Source organism: Pelodiscus sinensis, chromosome 1 (genome assembly GCF_049634645.1).
Source record: "Pelodiscus sinensis isolate JC-2024 chromosome 1, ASM4963464v1, whole genome shotgun sequence".
Classification (NCBI taxonomy): domain Eukaryota; kingdom Metazoa; phylum Chordata; order Testudines; family Trionychidae; genus Pelodiscus; species Pelodiscus sinensis.
Genome location: NC_134711.1, coordinates 218,661,808 through 218,680,524, shown reverse-complemented (window position 1 = coordinate 218,680,524; position 18,717 = coordinate 218,661,808). Strand labels below are relative to the sequence as shown.

At 42.4% G+C, this 18,717-nt stretch overlaps 1 protein-coding gene across 3 annotated transcripts in view; it reads right to left on the bottom strand.

The window, feature by feature from the left end:
• PUDP (pseudouridine 5'-phosphatase) overlaps positions 1-18,717 on the bottom strand; it is a 121,630-nt gene that overhangs the window by 60,893 nt on the left and 42,020 nt on the right. For all 3 annotated transcript variants that reach the window (XM_075915411.1, XM_075915394.1, XM_006114119.3), the window contains exon 2: positions 15,952-16,170. In XM_075915411.1, coding sequence (XP_075771526.1) covers positions 15,952-16,170 — 219 coding nt within the window. The remainder of the gene's footprint in view (positions 1-15,951; positions 16,171-18,717) is intronic.

Sequence of the window (18,717 nt, the reverse complement as noted above, 5' to 3'; positions counted from 1 at the left end):
CATTTCAAGAAAGATGTGGAGAAATTGGAAAGGGTACAGAGAAGAGCAACAAGAATGATTAAAGGTCTAGAGAACATGACCTATGACGCCAGGCTTCATGAACTGGGCTTGTTTAGTTTGGAAAAAAGAAGATTAAGGGGGGACATGATAGCGGTTTTCAAATATCTAAAAGGGTGTCACAAGGAGGAAGGAGAAAATTTGTTCCTCTTGGTTTCTGAGGACAGGACAAGGAGTAATGGGCTTAAAGTGCAGCAAGGGAGGTTTAGATTGGACATTAGGAAAAAATTCCTAACTGTCAGGGTGGTCAAATATTGGAATAAATTGCCAAGGAAGGTGGTGGAATCTCCCTCTCTGGAGATATTTAAGAACAGGTTAGATAGACATCTGTCAGGGATGGTGTAGATGGAGCTTGGTCCTGCCTTGAGGGCGGGGAGCTGGACTCAATGACCTCTCGAGGTCCCTTCCAGTCCTATGATTCTATGATCTAGGGTAGAAATGGGCCTTCATACTGTTGGAAAGGAGAAGATTCCAATGGAGAAATACAACTCTTTTATTTTTCTAGCTTAATGTTGTAAATACTAAACTAACATTTCAGTCACCGTGTCTTAAAATTACAAAACAAAAACTAAAACAATCATTGGCTGATGTTGTAGAGAACGGATAATTACAGGGATGAGACCATGAACTCCAGTTTGATTGCAGATGAACAACAGAACATTTTCTCACAGCAGCTGCTATGTGCACACTCAAAGAGGTAGACAATATGTGTTATTGGTGCCTTTATTATTTCCTTATCATACAAGCACTCTCAACAACTTATGATGTAATGCTGAGATCCAACGTTTTGTTCAGAACATCTTGTTACAACATGTACAGCCACCTGAGACATTTTTGGCAGTCTATAAAAACAGCAGTCCTTTCTGCAATGCATTCCCCCCACTAAGCAACCACATGCCTAGCAATTTTGAGGAACTGGAATTCTTAAACTGTTAGTAAACTGGGTATATTAGCAAACAGACAGTCAACTAATCAATTCATCTGGAAACTCAATTAAATATCTCCACAGATATTTTCTGTGTCCTCCAGAATTCAAACAGTCAGTTAATAATTGAAGTTTCTAGCTACATGTTTTGTGATGACAGTCTTTACTATTCAAATAAATTCACCTTTCTCTTGTTGCATTGCTAGACAAAAATAAAAGCATAAACATCCCTAAAAATCAATGAAGTACTAATGTAAAACTAATGGTGTCTCTTAAATGCCTATGCTAACAAGAAAAGCAGCATCTCTTCCTTGGAAAAGTGTCATATTCCATTATCTCATTGAGATGCAATTGTAATTAAAAAATAACTTCTGATTTTGAAAACATTTGTGATGTCAGGGCTACAACTACACAAAATTAAGAAAACAGATACAGGTTGAACCTCCCAAATCCAGGACTCTCTGGTTCAGCAATATCTGTGGTTCAGCACAGCCACAGATGTTGGTAGATCAAAGAGCCAGGGTCGCTCTATCAGGAGGCTCAGATACACTCAGTGAAACCACACTGGGTGCTTAAACATAAGAGGTTTTATTGCCAAAGCATATTATGCCTTACAGCCTTCATGAATTACTTAATATGTGTCTCTCACTGCGGAGAAGCAGGCAATTAAGCAAGCATGTGAGCAAGCAGACAAGCAACAATCCAAGACTTACGCCCCTTCTGCTACCGACAATCTTGGGCCCTCCCGTCCCTGCTCTTGAGGGCTGGTAGCAGGTGCTGCTCCAGCGTGGGGAACTCCTGTGAATCCACACAGCCTAGATCCACAGGTGGGACTGTCCGTTTAAGCAGTGCCTTTCAGCTGCTTTATAACTATTTCTTTCTGAGAGGCACAAACATTCACAGGCAGATTCTAGCAATAAACATCACTGCTGTCCAATTCCCACATATGTCCTTGGGTTTAATTATCTCACAACTTGTTTATGCAGCTAAGGAGGCCTTGAGCCAGCTCATCACCAGTTTGAACCAACTCATGACTGTCTACAGCCGAGCCACCTGCAAGAAATAGCAGGGGTAACTGACGGTCACCCCTGACAGCCATGGAGGAGGCAGTAGTAACACAGGGGCTGGAGAGACTCAGCTGGGCCAGGTGGCATCTGGGGAGCCCCTGCCCTGGCTAGGGAACCCTTGGTGTTAGTGGGGACAGGCAGCAGCCGAGGAACCTCCCGCCCCAGCCAGGGAAGCCCAGGCGTTGGTGGAGCCAGTGACCAGGGAGTCCTGGCCCCAGCTGGGAAACCTCTGGCTGCAGCAGGGCTGGCCGAGGTAGGTGGCTGAAATACCCAGTGGCAGTGATGCCGGGGAATATCCTGCGGCAGCGGGGCCAGCAGCAGCCAAGCAGTCTCCACCCGGAATTTTCTCCAATTTGTGACCTCTTCCAGTGGCTTATTTTCTTCAATTCCATGGTAACATCGTTTCAGCTGAGCAGTCATAGAGTATGTGTACTCAGTTTTCATTAAAGCCAGTCTGCTAAGAAAAAGCACTGTTGTGGAAAGGTAACCTCTTCAGGGTTCTCTTTCAAATTCCCTTAGGGCACATGTTATGGTATAATTTTTCTCCCCTTTCCATGTTGGCTTTATTAGCTCTAAGGGAGCCTGATACTGCTAGATCATAGCTATCTCTAATAGCCCCTATTGTACTAAAGTTATTTAATTTGTTTTTAATAACTAGTTAGCATACCCCAAAATGAAGGTAGGTTCCAAAAATAAGACATCAGGAAAAACAACAGTTTTTCCAAGTACAACTGCATGTCAGTGTGCGCTCATGACACTGTAACAGTAGAAAAAAATTACACTAACAGATACGCTTCAGAATTCAGATTTAGGCCACTTTATTATTTATATAAATAAATAAATAAAAATGTTTATAAACAGGGGTTATAATTTAATTTGTAATCAACAAAGATGAAACTGTACTAAACAAAACTTTGTTACATGATTTTAAGTGGCAACACGAGGCGAACTTAAAATTGCTTCTGGAACCTTATATGATGTTACTTTTCTCATGTACATTTGTTTAAAAGAGCATGAACTACTACTGTATTTAAATAAGTTACCTAGCTTTCTATTACTTATCACTTTCACATTTTAAACTGTTTTAAACAGTTAAAAAAAACCAGCAACCCTATCATTCCTTGGTATATATACACTATATAGCAATCTTACTTTAAAGATTTTGTCCATTCAGTTTCTCATACACTAATACTCTAAAATCAAGCAAATAATCAAATATTGTAGGTAGAATTTTTACATGCTTATTATACTATCTTCCTCTTTCCACTTTTACAGAATCATCTTGCAGTCTTGCCTTGATTATTTAATCAGACGTTTGAATTTAATCCCCCTTACACTCAATACTGAAGTAGCAATATTTAATAATTCCAATTTGCATCTAGACCAGATCATCAAAAGTTAACAGCTAGTCAGGCTAACTGAAGGAAATACATATAGACTATTGTGCTCTTTCACATTTATTATCTTTGTAGTAGTGCTGCAACCCATTCCGTTCCAGCAGGGAGAGCGTTAAAAGCAGGCCAGAGAAAGCCTGCACAAATTTGGCCAATCAGGGTGAGGAGTAGCTCACTCTTGACCTAAACAGTAAGGAAGAAGGAACTGGGTCCCAGTAGGGGAGCCTGCATAGCAACTTGGACAGAGCAATGTTACGCTGGTTCAGGGGAGCTGGAGAGAAACTCAAGCTTCATACCTGCCAGGCTGTGGGCCTTGATACGGGGGCCAAGATGATGCAAGGGTTTTGGGAAAGCATGAGCAGTAGAGGAGAAAGAAGAAGGGCAGGACAAGGCTGCTGCCGCATAGGCTCTGGGTCGAGACACAGAATAGAGGGTGGGCCTAGGTCCCTCCCTTCCACTGCACCTTGCTACACTGGAGCATAGCCAATACAGAAAATGACCTGCCCCTGAGGCAAGAGGATAGACTGCAGGCCTGCAGTTGACTGCTGAGGAAGGAGGAGAACAGAATGGTAGCTACTGCTGGAGGGCTGTGTTCTGAAGAGGATGCTAAGAACCAAAGGAGTGATGCAGGTCCAGAGCTAGAATGTGGAGGCAGGAGAGTGGAGTGATGAAAGACAAAGCACCAACCAGAAGGAGGTGCATTTAACTGAGATAATTCCAAGACTAACCAGCAGGAAGTGCTGTGGCTGTGAGTCTTCTATTAATCAAACATGGTGTAGCCAGACAGACCAACCCCCCATATCATCCATCTTATTTGCCTCTCTGAAGCATACAGGGCAGAGAAGGAGCAGTAAAATCAGCATAGTCTATGCTGGCTCATCTGATCCTGAGAAGCTGAAAAAAACAGATAGGTGGAGAGAGAGTGATTAAGTCAATAAGCTGGCCTCGAGGCTGCGAGAACTGCCCTGGCTGGCACCCATGTTGATTCGAACATACACACAGTCCCTGGGAGAGGAATTTCCCACTGAGAAAAGAATGCCCACTACTTCCAATTTAGTTATCTCTCTTACAAGTGTAAATTAAGTTCACAACTCCCTTGTCAGAACTGGTCTCACAAAAGACAGACCAGCCCCATTTGGCATGACAGACAAGAAAGAGAAATACGTGACCCCATGAGTATAAAGGTGGTACAGCAGCACACTCTCTTTAGAGTGTCATTCTACCCTCTACCTGTTGGTCGGGTTAGGTGTTTGACCTCCCGAGGTTCTATGGGGACGCCCACCTCGTATTTTCGTCTTTCCTAGGAATTGAGGGACCGGCCCTGGCCTGACATGCTGGAGTCGAGAGGCACAGAAGGGGGTAAAAATTGTACCTGGATGTGGTCCTCTGTCTTAAGAGTACACATAGAAAGAGTAAGCTGTTACTTGGTACCATTATTTCTATTTTTCTATCTTTATCTTCTTTGTAACCATTTTTAAGATCTATATTTTGCTAGCAGTTAAGAAATAGAACAATAGCCATTGCAACCATATGATTTATAAGCTTCCTCAATAAACCTGTAACTGTTTAAGTTTTAACCTGACTCCTTCAGTTGCTGTAACAGAACCAGGCAATATTTAAAAGAATTTCAGCCGGTCTTACGGGACAGATATAGGGAGCCCTGACCGTCGGCTGACACATGGTGATAGATAAAGTACTATATGATACACAAATCATAACAGCACGATTCAGTACATCACAAAAGAGGAAACATTTACTACATTACCTAAAGAACATGTTGCAATATAACATTGTTTTGTATCTATAAATTAACTGGAAAGTTCTATTGTTAATTTTTCTTGCTTCTTTTTTCTCTGCTTTTTTCAATAGAAAATAAATATTGTGGAATGGTTGTACATATTGACTATTGGGTAGTCGATGAATAGCAAGATAAATAAATAAAACTGTAAAGTCATCTTAATTAAGCTGAAATGGATGAGTACAGATTCTCTATTAAGGACTACACTTACTCTACAGTTCATTTGTTCATTTGTTAAACTTTCACCTTTTTTGGTGGAACTCTCTCAAACATGAGAGGGTGTGTGTGTATGTAGATATAATATGAATTAGTTTAGGCAAATTACATGTGTGTATATATAGATAGATAGAGATATAGATAATGTATATAACAAAAACCATATAGAAGTAAAAAATAAATATTTTGGAAACTTAGCATGTGTAAACAGAGTTATAATGGCAACTAAAGCTACCTTAACTCTTGAGAGCACATTTCAATGAGTCATCACAGTCTGGACATGCTCCCTGCTGGATAAAGGGAAGTCTGGGCATGCTCCCTGATGATGAGGTGAATCAGTCACAGGAGCCATTCAGACACCATATAAAGAGAAGGAGCAAATGTGAGACTCTTTTTCCTTCCCCTGATCCTGAGAAGCTCCTCTCCAGTGTCTCTCCTCCTGACCAGCTTCCCCAGCCATGATGAGCAGACAGACCCTCCAGGATCCACATGCCTTGCCTCCTTCTGAAACCCATATGTCTCTGTAAGTGTGTGAGTACCTGAGGGCAGGAATGAATGGGTGTGAATGAATGGAGGGGTGTGTGCTTGCTTGCTTGTCTGTGTGTGCGTGTGTGAGAGAGAGTTTAAACCTTTGGTGGCTGCTTTCTCCTCTTTAGTTTTACCTAGTGGAAATAAACCCATACTAGTGTAACCCTGGCTGGTCTCCAGTGAGAATATTTTTGGGGTAACAGTAAATACTTACTGTACTGTTTAGGGTATTTAACCAACTGTGTGCTACCCATATTTTGCATGAACGATATCCAGTTGTGCATAAATGGGAACCTTGAGGATAAACATAACATCTTTGTGCAAGGACTGCCTATCTCTATTTCTAAATCACTTGTAACTCCTCTATTGAATCGCATGTCAGACAAAACTAAAGCTCTTCAGGATGTCACCACTATTGTTAATAAAAGAAGAGATAACATTACCACTCAGACCTCTGACAATGTGATTGGATTTCTATTTGATTTGATCATAATCCTTTAAGACTAGGAAAACAATTCTTTGGTAGAACCTTTGTAGCTTTTGTGCATAAAAGTGAGCCCAAGGAAAAGAAATATTTACTCTACACTAGGAGGGTGTAGCAGACTCTGCAAAGACTCAAATGGGTTTTTGAAATGTTTTTCTTGTAACTAGATGCTCTATAGACCTGAGAATCACAAATCATTATCTGCACATGGCCTCAATCCTCATGAGAAACCGGTACTGCTACTGTGAAGACTGGAGAGCAATAAGGGTGGAGCTATCCACCAATTGCTGTAATTGCTATAGAGCTAGGTGTTAAGCAGACCATAAAAACATATACTGTGTTCAACTGTTTCATTTTTATGATGAAAAATCCTTTAGGAATACTACCAGCAATGCTACAATACTATGAGTCAACAATGTTATACTGAAAAGAAAAAAAAAGTGAACATCATTCTGGGATGTATAAACAGGAGTGTTGTAAGAAGGATACAGATGCACACTATGCCCCTGAGTCTGGAGTATTTTGTAAGCACTCTGTTGGCCCACATACTTGCCATAGCGCTCCTCATGCATTGAACAGAGGCCATACAAGTGTGGACCTGTACTCTCCAGTTTCCCATGCTTAATACAGTTCAATCTGTAGCAGAGAGGATGGAGAGATATTTGTGAAATACACAGAGGGACCACACATCTCAAAGAACGTGCTGTTATAAGTAAATCATCTCAATTTCTTTTTCAAATGATGGCCCCTATATGTATTCCATGTGTGGGAGATTAACAAGCAATAGTCACTGACAGCTGTGAGGGCACAGAAATGACTATCATACTGCTGCCCCTACAGGTGTATTCATAGCAGACGATGGGCATAATGTTTTGTGAAGGTATACAAAGAGCCCAAAGTAGCTGCCTCCTGTATCTCTAGAAGGGATGCATCTCTCTCAGATCTAATAATCCAGTGGAATGAGCCCACATCTGTCCCCTTTGGAATGGAGAAATAAAGAGTAATTCAATCCAAGATCCATTTTGAAAGTGTCAGTGTCAATATAAAAGCGGCGAGGAGTCCTGTGGCACCTTATAGACTAACTGAAGTGTAGGAGCATAAGCTTTCGTGGGCAAAGACCTACTTCGTTAGATGGGTCAATATAGTTTGACCCCTCGAGCTCTCTGCTATGAGAACAATAGTTTAGTTGTCTATTCTTTGCAGATTAAAGGCCAAAGCCCTTCCAACATCCAGAGAATGCTGTGATCTCTCTTCATATGAGTCATGTGATTGTGGGGAACAAAGCACCAGTTGGCGCATTGCTGAGTTAATATGAAACTCTGGAATCTAGTTTAGGAATTAATCTTGAGTGGGCTGTAGTAAGAGAGTATTATATGAGTATTCCAAGCTTGTTGACTCTTCTGACTGACATGGCTACTAGAAAAGCCAACTTCATAGACAGACAGGACATAGAGCAGGTAGCTAGAGGCTCAAAGGGAGGGTTAGTGAGTGACAATAAAGCAAAATTGAGGTTCCACTGAGGTGCAAGCTTCTGCAATGTTAAAAGGATCTGAAAATCCCCTTTAGAATTTAGTTATGACAGGATGAATGACTATGGTATGAATATTCACTAAAGGATGGAAAGTGCTGATAGCTGCTGGATACACTGAGTGTAAGAATTGAATATTTATAAGTTGTTACTCTAATAGCAGGGATCGCAGCTGATTCTGGAGGAAAATTGGGTTGATGAGTTCCAGAGAAGTATCTTCATTTTGCTGAGTAACAGCTTCTGATAGAGTCTTTTCTGCCTTTATTAAGGATGGACTGCATCCTTTTAAAACACAGCATTCTATTTCTGACAGCCACCCATTGTCACACCTGAAGTTGCAAAAGTGCTGGACTTGGGTGATGGTAAAAGGTCCAGCAACATGGTGATGTTCATGGGCGGATGAACTGAGAGTTTCAGCAGATCCCTAAAGAACTCTCAGCCAGCTGGGTGCAATCAGGATGATTCAAACTATCTTGACCGACCTTCCATACAATTTTCATTATCAACTGTACGGGAGGGAAAACATACCCAGTCAACTTTTCCAGCACACCAGTAGGGCATTTCTCATTAATCGTTTGCCCCAGAACTGCTCTGAAAATATAAGAAGGAAGATTCCTGTTCTGCAAAATAAAAAGGCCCCGGTCAGCATTCCCAACTGAATAAACTGAACTGTGGCTCTCACATTCATGATTTTCAGGGGGAAAAAAAGTCTTCTCAGGCACTTCATTTTAGCACTCCTGGTAAATATAATGCTGAGTGATGTGAATGCTGATGTACTAATTTACGCATAAATGGAGAAATCTCGCTGCCGCCTGCTTGTTTATATTAAATATTATTGTCTGTTGTCCCATATTATTTCGCCATATCTGGATCAGATGAGTGTGAGGAAGGCATTGCAGGCTAAACAGATTACTGTGAGTTCTAGTAGACTGATATCCATTCTGGTCTCCTGTGGGATCTAGTCCCCATGTGAGTACCCCAAATCAAGATGGAGAAACTGTTGTTGCTTAGGGAGTTCATTATGAGGAAATGCATCCACAACCAAACCTGTTCTAGTTTTGTATACTAGACAAAGAGTCTGCAACTTTGGGTGGAATTATCAGCTTGCCCTTTAGGTTGCTCTTCCATGGTGAGTAAACAGAAAGAAGCCACGCTTGTAGGCAGCAAAGATGAAGCCTGGCAAACAATGTCACCCATGCGTATGAGGTCGTGTGACTGAGAAGGAAAAGGCAAGTTTGGATCAACTTCCTGGGTCTGACAGTGACCTGATATCTGAGAGGCCTCATGGCCAGAAACCAATCCAGGGGTAGATATGCTCTTGGTATTGTCAAATCCAAGTCACGCCTATAAGAAGTATGAACCTCGTGGCATTTAAAGTGGATTTTTTGTGACTGATGCAGACACCCAGAAGGCTGAGCAGGCCCTAGGCTGCCTGCTGAACTTCTTTGTAGAATCTGCCTATCAGAAAAAACCTGAAAAACAACAAACAGACTAGTGGCACCTTAAAGACTAACAAGACATGTAGATGATATCATGAGCTTTCGTGGGTAGAACCCACTTCTTCAGGTGAATAGAATATTAAAAGTCCAGTTCCAAAAATAAATAGGAGATTGGGGGGGAAAGGAAGGGAAAAAATTGTGAATTAGAGTGTTCAAGTTACAAGAAGTTGACAGAGAAGGTGCAAATTGTTCTTAAGTATCCATTGTTTACTTGGTTAAATCATTAGGATGTGTAAGGTAGTGTGCTAGCCAAATAATGTCTTTATTCATACCTTTTGGATGGCTCCCAACCTTGTAAATGAAGTTATGTTCCAACACTTCCCTGTGTATTTGGCTTGTGGAATTGGCCTGAAACAACACAATGACTTTGAGAACCATTAATGAGTGCCCAGGCAAGTTAAAGTGTTCTCCAACAGGTTTTTGTGTGTTACCTTTCTGGGTATCTGATTTGTGTCCATTAATTTTTTCCGTAGAAACTGTCCAATTTGGCCAATACTCATGATAGAGGGGCATTGCTGACATTTGATGGCATAGATCACATTAGTGGATGTGCAGTTAAATGAACCCCTGATATAGTAGAAGTCAGTCTCTGAGGTGAAAGAAGACTATATATCCTTCTCTTCTCCCAGAGCTGTCAAGAAACGAAAAAGAAAACCACTTTGTAGAGACCCTGCTTATTGTAGCTAGACCCAGGGAAAGAGCTCTGAAATGATAATTGTCAGGATGAAAGAGGAACCTCCTGTGGGCTGAACAGATGTCTGTGTGACAATATACATCTTGTTGCAACCTTTGCTCCTCTCTAATGAAGGGATAATTAAAGCTGAGGATATCATTCAGAATTTTAGTTTTTGAATAAACCTGTTCAACTGTCTCAGATTGAGAATTGGCCTTCATCTGCCATTTTTGAGGGGATCAAGTAATAAGGGAAACAGAATTCCTTCCTTTGATGTAGCAGTGGAACTCTTTCTATGGTTCCCCTGAGAAGACAGTTCACCTCTTGTCCTAGACTCTCCTGCTGAGAGTAGTCCCTGAAAAGGAACCAAGAAAGGGATTTGCAGATAGGAGGTATCAGCTGTTATGAATAATCTACAATATCCATTTGTCTGTAGTTAGGAACTTCTAGTTTTTGGCAAATTGGTTAAGACAAACTCCAAATGACAGAAGAGGGGAATGAGGAAGCATCAAGAAAGGAGCATAGGTGTCGACACTCCCGTAAAGAGAAACCCTTCAGTTGGGAGTCAGAGTATGATATAACAGCAAACACTGCAGAGTCTGGGTTCCTAGATGTATAAATCTTCTGTGGGGGGACAAAGAAGAGTATTCATATCATGCTCTCCATCTATACCTGACCTTGGCTACGGAAGTTTATGATCCATCCTGTGTACCAAATTTAGTGATGAATCCTGATCACATGCCACTTGAGTCACATTGAACACATGCTAAGACCTCCCTATCTTTTGCCACGTGGCTTCTGAGGATATTGGTGGTAAAACAGCTGAGGAGGTGCTCTTTCCCTATATACCTGTTTACTCCCCCCTTCTCATAGGGGAAGGAGTATAAATGTCCAGCAAGCAAAGTGTTATCACATTTTTAAGGGAGAGGAGAGACTCATTTGTCTTCTCGTGCAAAGCAGATGCACCTCTTTAGGAAAATCCTAAGGATTGCAGCCCCCAGTGTCTCCTCATAACAGTCACAGTAGCCATTCCTCCAGATGAACTATCCACCATCTCCAGCACAGCTTGGATGGAAGCTTTGACCACCAATATGCTCTTACCCACTAATGCCTTGAAGCAGAACGTATCCTCCTTAGGGAGCTTGTTCTTAAATTTGAAAAAAATCTTGTTATAAATTAGTAAAACATTTGACCAAGTAGACCTGAATAATTTGGGATTGTTAACTGGAGGGAGATGGAATAGGTGTCCTTTCTCCCTCCAAGGATGAGTTGCTTGTGTCTATTAGTAGAGAGAGTATCCTTTGACTGGTGTTACTTGGAGCTTGTTGTAGACAAGAGTTATGCAGTGGTTAAGGGAACAAAAAAATCCACCTCCCTGCCACCAAATGGGATTAAGTAGCACTTCTTGGCCTTCTTAGCGTAGGAATGCACGAAGCAGGAATAGGCCACATTGTCCTTGCTGGATCTGTAATAGCCTCATTGATGGAGAGGGACCAGAATGCTGAAGTATGTCCAGTAAACTGTGGTGAGGTTCTTGGACTTCCTCAAGTTGAATCTCTAGTTCTGCAGCCATCCTGTTCATGAGTTCCTGGTATTTCCAAAGGAAAAAAAGTAAACATTTTGTCCCATGAAGATGACACGATCGTTCCCAGAATGGATGACTTTCATCTTCTGAATATTGCATTGGGGGTGTTTGTGGCTGTCCAGAGGATGGCAAATATGTCTCCAGTACCAATCCTGGTTTCTAAGGTAGACTTCCATGGTCTACAATATTACCAGTTGGATGGATCAGCTGGCTAAGGAGGACCATCTGTCTCTTTGCCAATTGTATCCAGTTGGAGGGTGGAACCCCAATCTTCCACACATGCTCCTGTGGTGCCACAAGAGTCATCCATTGAGAAAGCTGGTGAAACAGATGGTAACAATGGTTGCCCCTGCAAAGGCGGCAGGTGGGAAACAAGAATGGTTTTGTCTTGTCAGGATATTTCTGTAATATATCCCTGTAGTAAATATATATCTCACCCAAGCACTACCTCAGACATTTTCTGCCTACACAGAAGTTTGACTAGACTGAAAGACAAATTATTTCATTAAATTAGTTCAGCCGTCAGCTCTGACCCCAAATTGTCTAAATGCAAATGAGATTTACAATTTTAAAGAGATGGTAGGGATGTAGAGACATTTCCAGATTCCTCTACATTTATTTGCCGAAACAGGCCTCCCTTTTAAGAACTCACTCATTCCATAATCCAGAATACTACTGACCTTTTCATTAACTTACACAAAACAGCTGAAAAGCCACAGCTTTGATCGCTCTCCAGTTAACAAGACCCAAGAGATCAAAACTATTTTTCCCTTCAAAAGAGAAAACTAAGCCAACAACAATTTGATGAATCCAAGTGAAAAACAAACAGCCAAAAATAAAGAATAAGATAAAAATTTGCAGGCCTGTTTCAGGATTGTAGGGAGATTATAAGGTTGAAATTTTTATTTATATATTTATTCATTAATTTGCTTAATTGGGCTTTATGTTGTATTCTGTGTTCTTCAAGTTTGAAAGGTGCTATGAGAAATGAACACTGTTCTCTTCCCAGAGCCAAAGAAAATATTTACTGAGCTTTCCATGTCAAACTAGAAATATACCAAATGAAAGCACATAGTCTCACCATCATTTTAAAGTGGTTCCTGCATATGACACACACAATAGTTAAAAGCTTCAAAAGAACATAATATTTTATGTTTACATGTGCAGAATGTTCCAAAACACTGATATCTGGAATTGACATTTTCCATGCTTCACCTGCATGGATACTGTTCTTTGAAAGTTTGACCAAAATATCTTCAGCTATATTAATTCAGCAAGGTTAAAAGGGAAAAGAAAATTAAAAAGACAGAAGAAAAAAACCCAACCTTTCAGAATGCATAAAGTTGTAACCGTGCTTAGAAACTTTTAGCTAGGGTGGCAGGAAAAAACTGCTTCTGTTTGAAAACAAATGAGTGCAATTTTCATTGAGAATAAGTCACTTAGTTTGGTCTGAAAAATGGTTAATTTAAAAACTGAGTACTGAGCATATACTGTAAAAATCTTCCGGAGTAAATTTGTGGGTATGTCTAGACTACATGCCTCTGTTGCCAGAGGCATGTAGATTAGGCTACCAGACATAGTAAAATGAAGCGGCGATTTAAATAATCGCCGCTTCATTTAAATTTACATGGCTGCTGCGCTGAGCCGACAAACAGCTGATCAGCTGTTTGTCGGCTCAGCGCGATAGTCTGGACGCGCGGGTGGCGACATCAAAGGTATTTGTTGACCACCCAGGTATGCCTCCTGGGATGAGGTATACTTGGGTGGTCGACAAATACCTGTGATGTCGCCACCCGCGCGTCCAGACTATCGCGCTGAGCCGACAAACAGCTGATCAGCTGTTTGTCGGCTCAGCGCGGCAGCCATGTAAATTTAAATGAAGCGGCGATTATTTAAATCGCCGCTTCATTTTACTATGTCTGGTAGCCTAATCTACATGCCTCTGGTGACAGAGGCATGTAGTCTAGACGTACCCTGTGACTCCAGTGAATGAAATATCAATATTTCTATTGACTTCAATGGGGGCAAGTTTTTTCACCTCTTAGGTCTATACATGTGCATGCAAACAGTACGTGTGCATGCATCCAGGCACGTACTCATTTGCTGTCTTCAAAAACTGAAAAGTCGGTGGAGCTTGTAAAGTGAGTGTAAGCTCGAGAAAAATGAATTTACATGCTCTGTCAGCCAAGCCAGCTGAGTGTTAGCTGAATATACAAATTATATCCAGATTTTCTGTTTATTTTAATTTGTCGTCCTCCCCCTGCGCACGCACACATGTGGTTCCCTCCCAGTCCTTTTAAGATATTAGGACATTAGATATAAATATAGCCTCACCCACCATTTTCCCCCCAGACTTTACGGTTCATTACTAGTAGTCTGAAAATCCAAACATTCAAAATGCAATAATCTTCAAAAGTTTTCACTGTTATGATTACATTAGTGCAGTGGGTTGGAGTAGCCACCCACTGATCCTGAAGGGGAGGCGTCCCTCCCGGAGCCTTGGTGGGCTACACCTGGCCCTAATGAGCTACCTGGCCGTAGCCAAGGGGCAGAGCCATAGAGGTAAAAAGCCTGCCGGCTAGGCCAGAGAGGCACCGACCACTGAAGAGGCCAGAGGACTCCCCTACACCTGCAGGAAGGGAGCGAAGCCGTGGTGAGGTGGAGTGCTGGTGTGGACCACCGGGTCCCCTGCTGCACAGAGGCCTGGAGGGACAACAGACGCCAGAGAGCTCCCCTGCACGCGGCGGAGTGAAGCAAACGCCTGGGGAGGCGGTGAGCTGGTGTGGACCACTGGGGCCCCTGCTGCACAGCGGCCTGGAGGAACAACAGACTTTCCTGGACTTCCCAAACACTCTGCAAGCCGCTGAGGACCTGGCCAATGGACCTGGATCCCTGTGACTCCACGGGAGACCTACGTGACTACCGGGTACGCGCTGAGGGGGAGGAGGGAAGTGGCCCAGGGGACAGCATGGACGTGGACATGTCTGGATCAGCGTGTTTCAGGCGGGAGCCCCCGCTGATCCAGCAGCAGTAAACTGCTACCTCTAGGGCCCTGGGTCGGGGCACAGTGGAGTGGGCGGGCCTGTGCTCCCTCCCCAGCCACCCACCGCTTGGGTAGTAGCCTCCCCCTCCCTGCCTTGCCAGCGAGCTGCCTGCAACCCTCCTGAGTAAGGAGACCTCACTTGTGTAGATCCTTTACAAACTTCTGGGCCTTCACAAATTGCTTTCCTGCGGCCTCACCCTGAAGCAGGGCTGGGCCTTGATTAACTGTTGGGGCTTATAAACTGTTGTGCCTGCCACCCTGCCCTGACCAAAGGCTGGGCTACAAACTGTTTACCGGCGGCCCGCCCTGAACTAGGGATAGGCCTTCTTCACCAGAAAAGGCGGCCCGCCCTGAACTAAGGCCTGGCCTCTTCATATCATTTGTTCGCATGCCCAAATGCAGGCCACATTTGTTATTGGTTACTTTTGTCACCCCACCCTGAGGTAAGAGCAGGGGATCCCAGACTGGTTGTTTGATATGTTAATTTCCACCCCAGAAACTGATCCAAGTGTAGTGGGTTGGAGTGGCCACCCACTGACCCCAAAGGGGAGGCGCCCCTCCCAGAGCTGACCAGCTTACAATTAGACTACTTTGCACATATCTGGAATTTGCCATTCTGCCCTCTCTCATTATATTTAACCATAAAATATTGCTGTTTGCTCAAGAAACACTATCTTTAAATTCTATATTGGTAACAAACTTAATTTAGGATTTTCTTCTTCTACATGCCTAAATTTGTTGCCTAGTATTCTCCCCATCCCCAATGCATATTACTTATTTTACAGAGACTACACATGCACTCTTCAAAACAAACCTGCTGAATTACAAAGGTACTCTCAGATATTATAAAGCAAAGACTAGATCATGAAACTTTCACATTTCATGGATATGTATCCTGGCCATCTATTTTTCTGTTCTTAAAAAGCTGTATTAAGAGCAGCTGTTCCATAAGCGTGTATGACAAAGTTCTCAGCATCCCTAGTAGCTTTCAACCAAGTAAACAGGCAATTATTAGCTAAACTTATCAAACCAAGAGTGAAGAAAACAGGTATTAGAGAGAAGGTACTTTATGAAAGGAGGTTTCAGTACTATGCAATAATCACAGTGTTTAAATAATTCCATAATGCAGTTATTTAAATATTGAAGAGAAACACCTGGCATCAGTGCAGCATTAGGAAATATTTTTTCCTGCTTCATTTTACTTTCATGCAGTAGCTCCTCTTTGGTCATCGGAAGTTCAAGTACATCTCGAATAATCTTTGCTCCCTCCAATGCTTTTTTACCCATGACTAATGATTTCACATCCCAGTTATAGACCTTTCCAAAGCGTCCACAGATCTCTTGAAAAACCACGGTATAAAGGTGTTCAGTATCTGCAAAAAAGAGAGAGAAAAGTCACTTGTAATAGACAAGGCCAGAATGAGTATCAAGCTCTTATGTAAAAAATGCCCAATAGTTTCATAAGTGAAGGGACATGCTGGCAATTTGCCATGAGCCACAGAGGTACAACTATATGGAACACATCACAGCTGCTCACTTTAATGTTTAATAGAGAACTAAAGCCAGACTGCCAAGATCCACATAACACACCAAACATCAGGTATTTTTGCTCTTCAAAAGCAACTCTTCCATATTAGCAGAAAGTGCTGTGTGTGATGATGAAGAAATATATGGACCTGCAATTTCTGTCTTGCCTGGGTTATTACCTACCACATGTAGGAAATACAATCTTAATTAAGGTATCATACTTATTATTCAATTGAGGAATTATCTTAGCAAGACAGCTTCCAGCGACCAGATCCAGCCTGTCAAGCGAGTGGATCCAGCCTGTGGCTGCCCTGCCACTCCCCCAACCCCAGGTCAAACAGCCAGTTGTTCTCATTAGCCACTGTGTGCCCCTGGCAAAGTGGGGGCAGGGAGTGAGGGACTTTGTGTGCTATCCCCGCCCCCAGACACTGATTAGCCCGGGGGCAGGGACAGCGTGCAAAGTCTTCTCTCACTGAGGCACTTACAGAGAATAGCCAGCTGTTTTAAAATAGGTGGCAATTATCTCTGGGGTCCATGGGGCCCAGGCCAATCGGGGTCTGTGGATGGGGGAGCATGAGAAGTTTCCTGGTCCTATCCTTTCTGCCCTTCTGGCACAGCCTGGGGCCACTTCAGAAATTTGTGAAGTTGCCCCCTTTTAAAAATTATTGCCCACCCCTGGTCTACACTATCACCTAAGTCAGGAGTTCCCAACGCGGTGCCCGCGGGAGCCATGGCGCCCGCTGGGGCATTTATGTGCACCCACCTAGCGCCGCCCCCGGGAGCGAGGCACATGCGCGGCTCCTGCCCTGGGCACCCGGTGCATGCATGGCCCCCCCCACCCCTGGGCGGTCCAGCAGTCCCACGCAGTGCCCGCCACCCAAAAAGGTTGGGGACCACTGACCTAAGTCAATGTAAGTTATGTTGCTTAAGGGTCTGAAAAAGCCATCCCCTCTGAGAGACATGAGCGACATAAGCTAAATCGCCTTAATGAGATGTCTATACCCATTGATACAGCTTCTGACTCTCATTGACCTGGAACATTATGCAGGTGAAAGAGCGCTTTCCTGTTGGCATATCACATCTTCACTACAGTGGTATTCGTGCACTGATGGTGGTGTAAGTGCACTACAGTGGTAAAAGTGCACTGATGTAGCATATTAGTGTAGTCTAGCACTGAGAAAGAAAAACAGAGAAGGAAATCTAGTACTTGAGGATATCATTACATATTCATTTTAATCTTACAAAATAAGTTATTTTAAATGTGTTTGAACATAAGCCAGAGAATTCCATCAAAAGATATATTCTTGGGAGAAGTCTGCTCCAAAACAATTAAAAATTGTGCAGAATTTTTTTTTTAAAATCATGCACAATATTTGAAATTCTGCAAAATTCTGCATATTCTATCAAAATAAAGCAACAGAATCACTCTGGTTTCAATTATTTTGGTAATTTATAAATTATAATAGACTGGACAAAGACTAAGAATGGGGAGCACTGGAGAAAATCCCTGAGACCCTTGTGCCTAACAATAATGCTGCTAGGTTTAACTCTTTACTTTCAGTTATTAGTCAAAAATGCACACAGCCATTTGCTCGGTGCTACATCATAGGCAACTGACAAACAAGTGATGGCTGGGAAATCAAACTCGATTTATATTGGCGACTGACCATGTCTAGAAAGGTCAGTAGCAAACAGTTCAAGGAGCACATTTTGGTAGAAAATTATTTCAGTCCACAAAATTAGATGAGTTCTAATCATGGAAGCACCGTAAGTATTTATAAGGCCACGCTATTCTTTATATCACTCTGTCAATGTAAAGGAGCCTTAAAAGTTTTACACCTGTTTTATGCTCTTGGTGGAATTCACAAAGACACTGGGAACAAGTCACTTAGCAGGCAGTCATCTGCTCTGTCATCATTAAAGTGCCGCTGGCATCACTTCATTTACATCTATGTTTCCAATATAGCCCTTCTTCCCCTCTCTGTTTTCAGGGGTTTACGGCAAGATGTTACTTCAGGCGGTATCTTGGTGTACAAAAACTCATCCTCAGGACAAAGCTTTTATTTTTAAATATGATAAGTTTTAAAAAACAAAAACAAATACCTGCATTCTGCTGCCAATAAAAGAAAACAAATAATTTGAGAAATAAGAGATGCTGGAAAGGTTTTTATACAGTATGTGCTTCAGAGTCAACTCAAACATGCCTTATTTTGCGGGTGTGTTTCTCACCTGCAACTTGTTTAAAAAAACCTGTCATAATCTGTAGTTTAAGGTTCAACTTTCAGAACAACAGATTGAAAGCCAGAGATAATTGCCACCTATTTTAAAACAGCTGGCTATTCTCTCTAAGTGCCGCAGTGAGAGGAGACTTTGCATGCTGTCCCTGCCCCCGG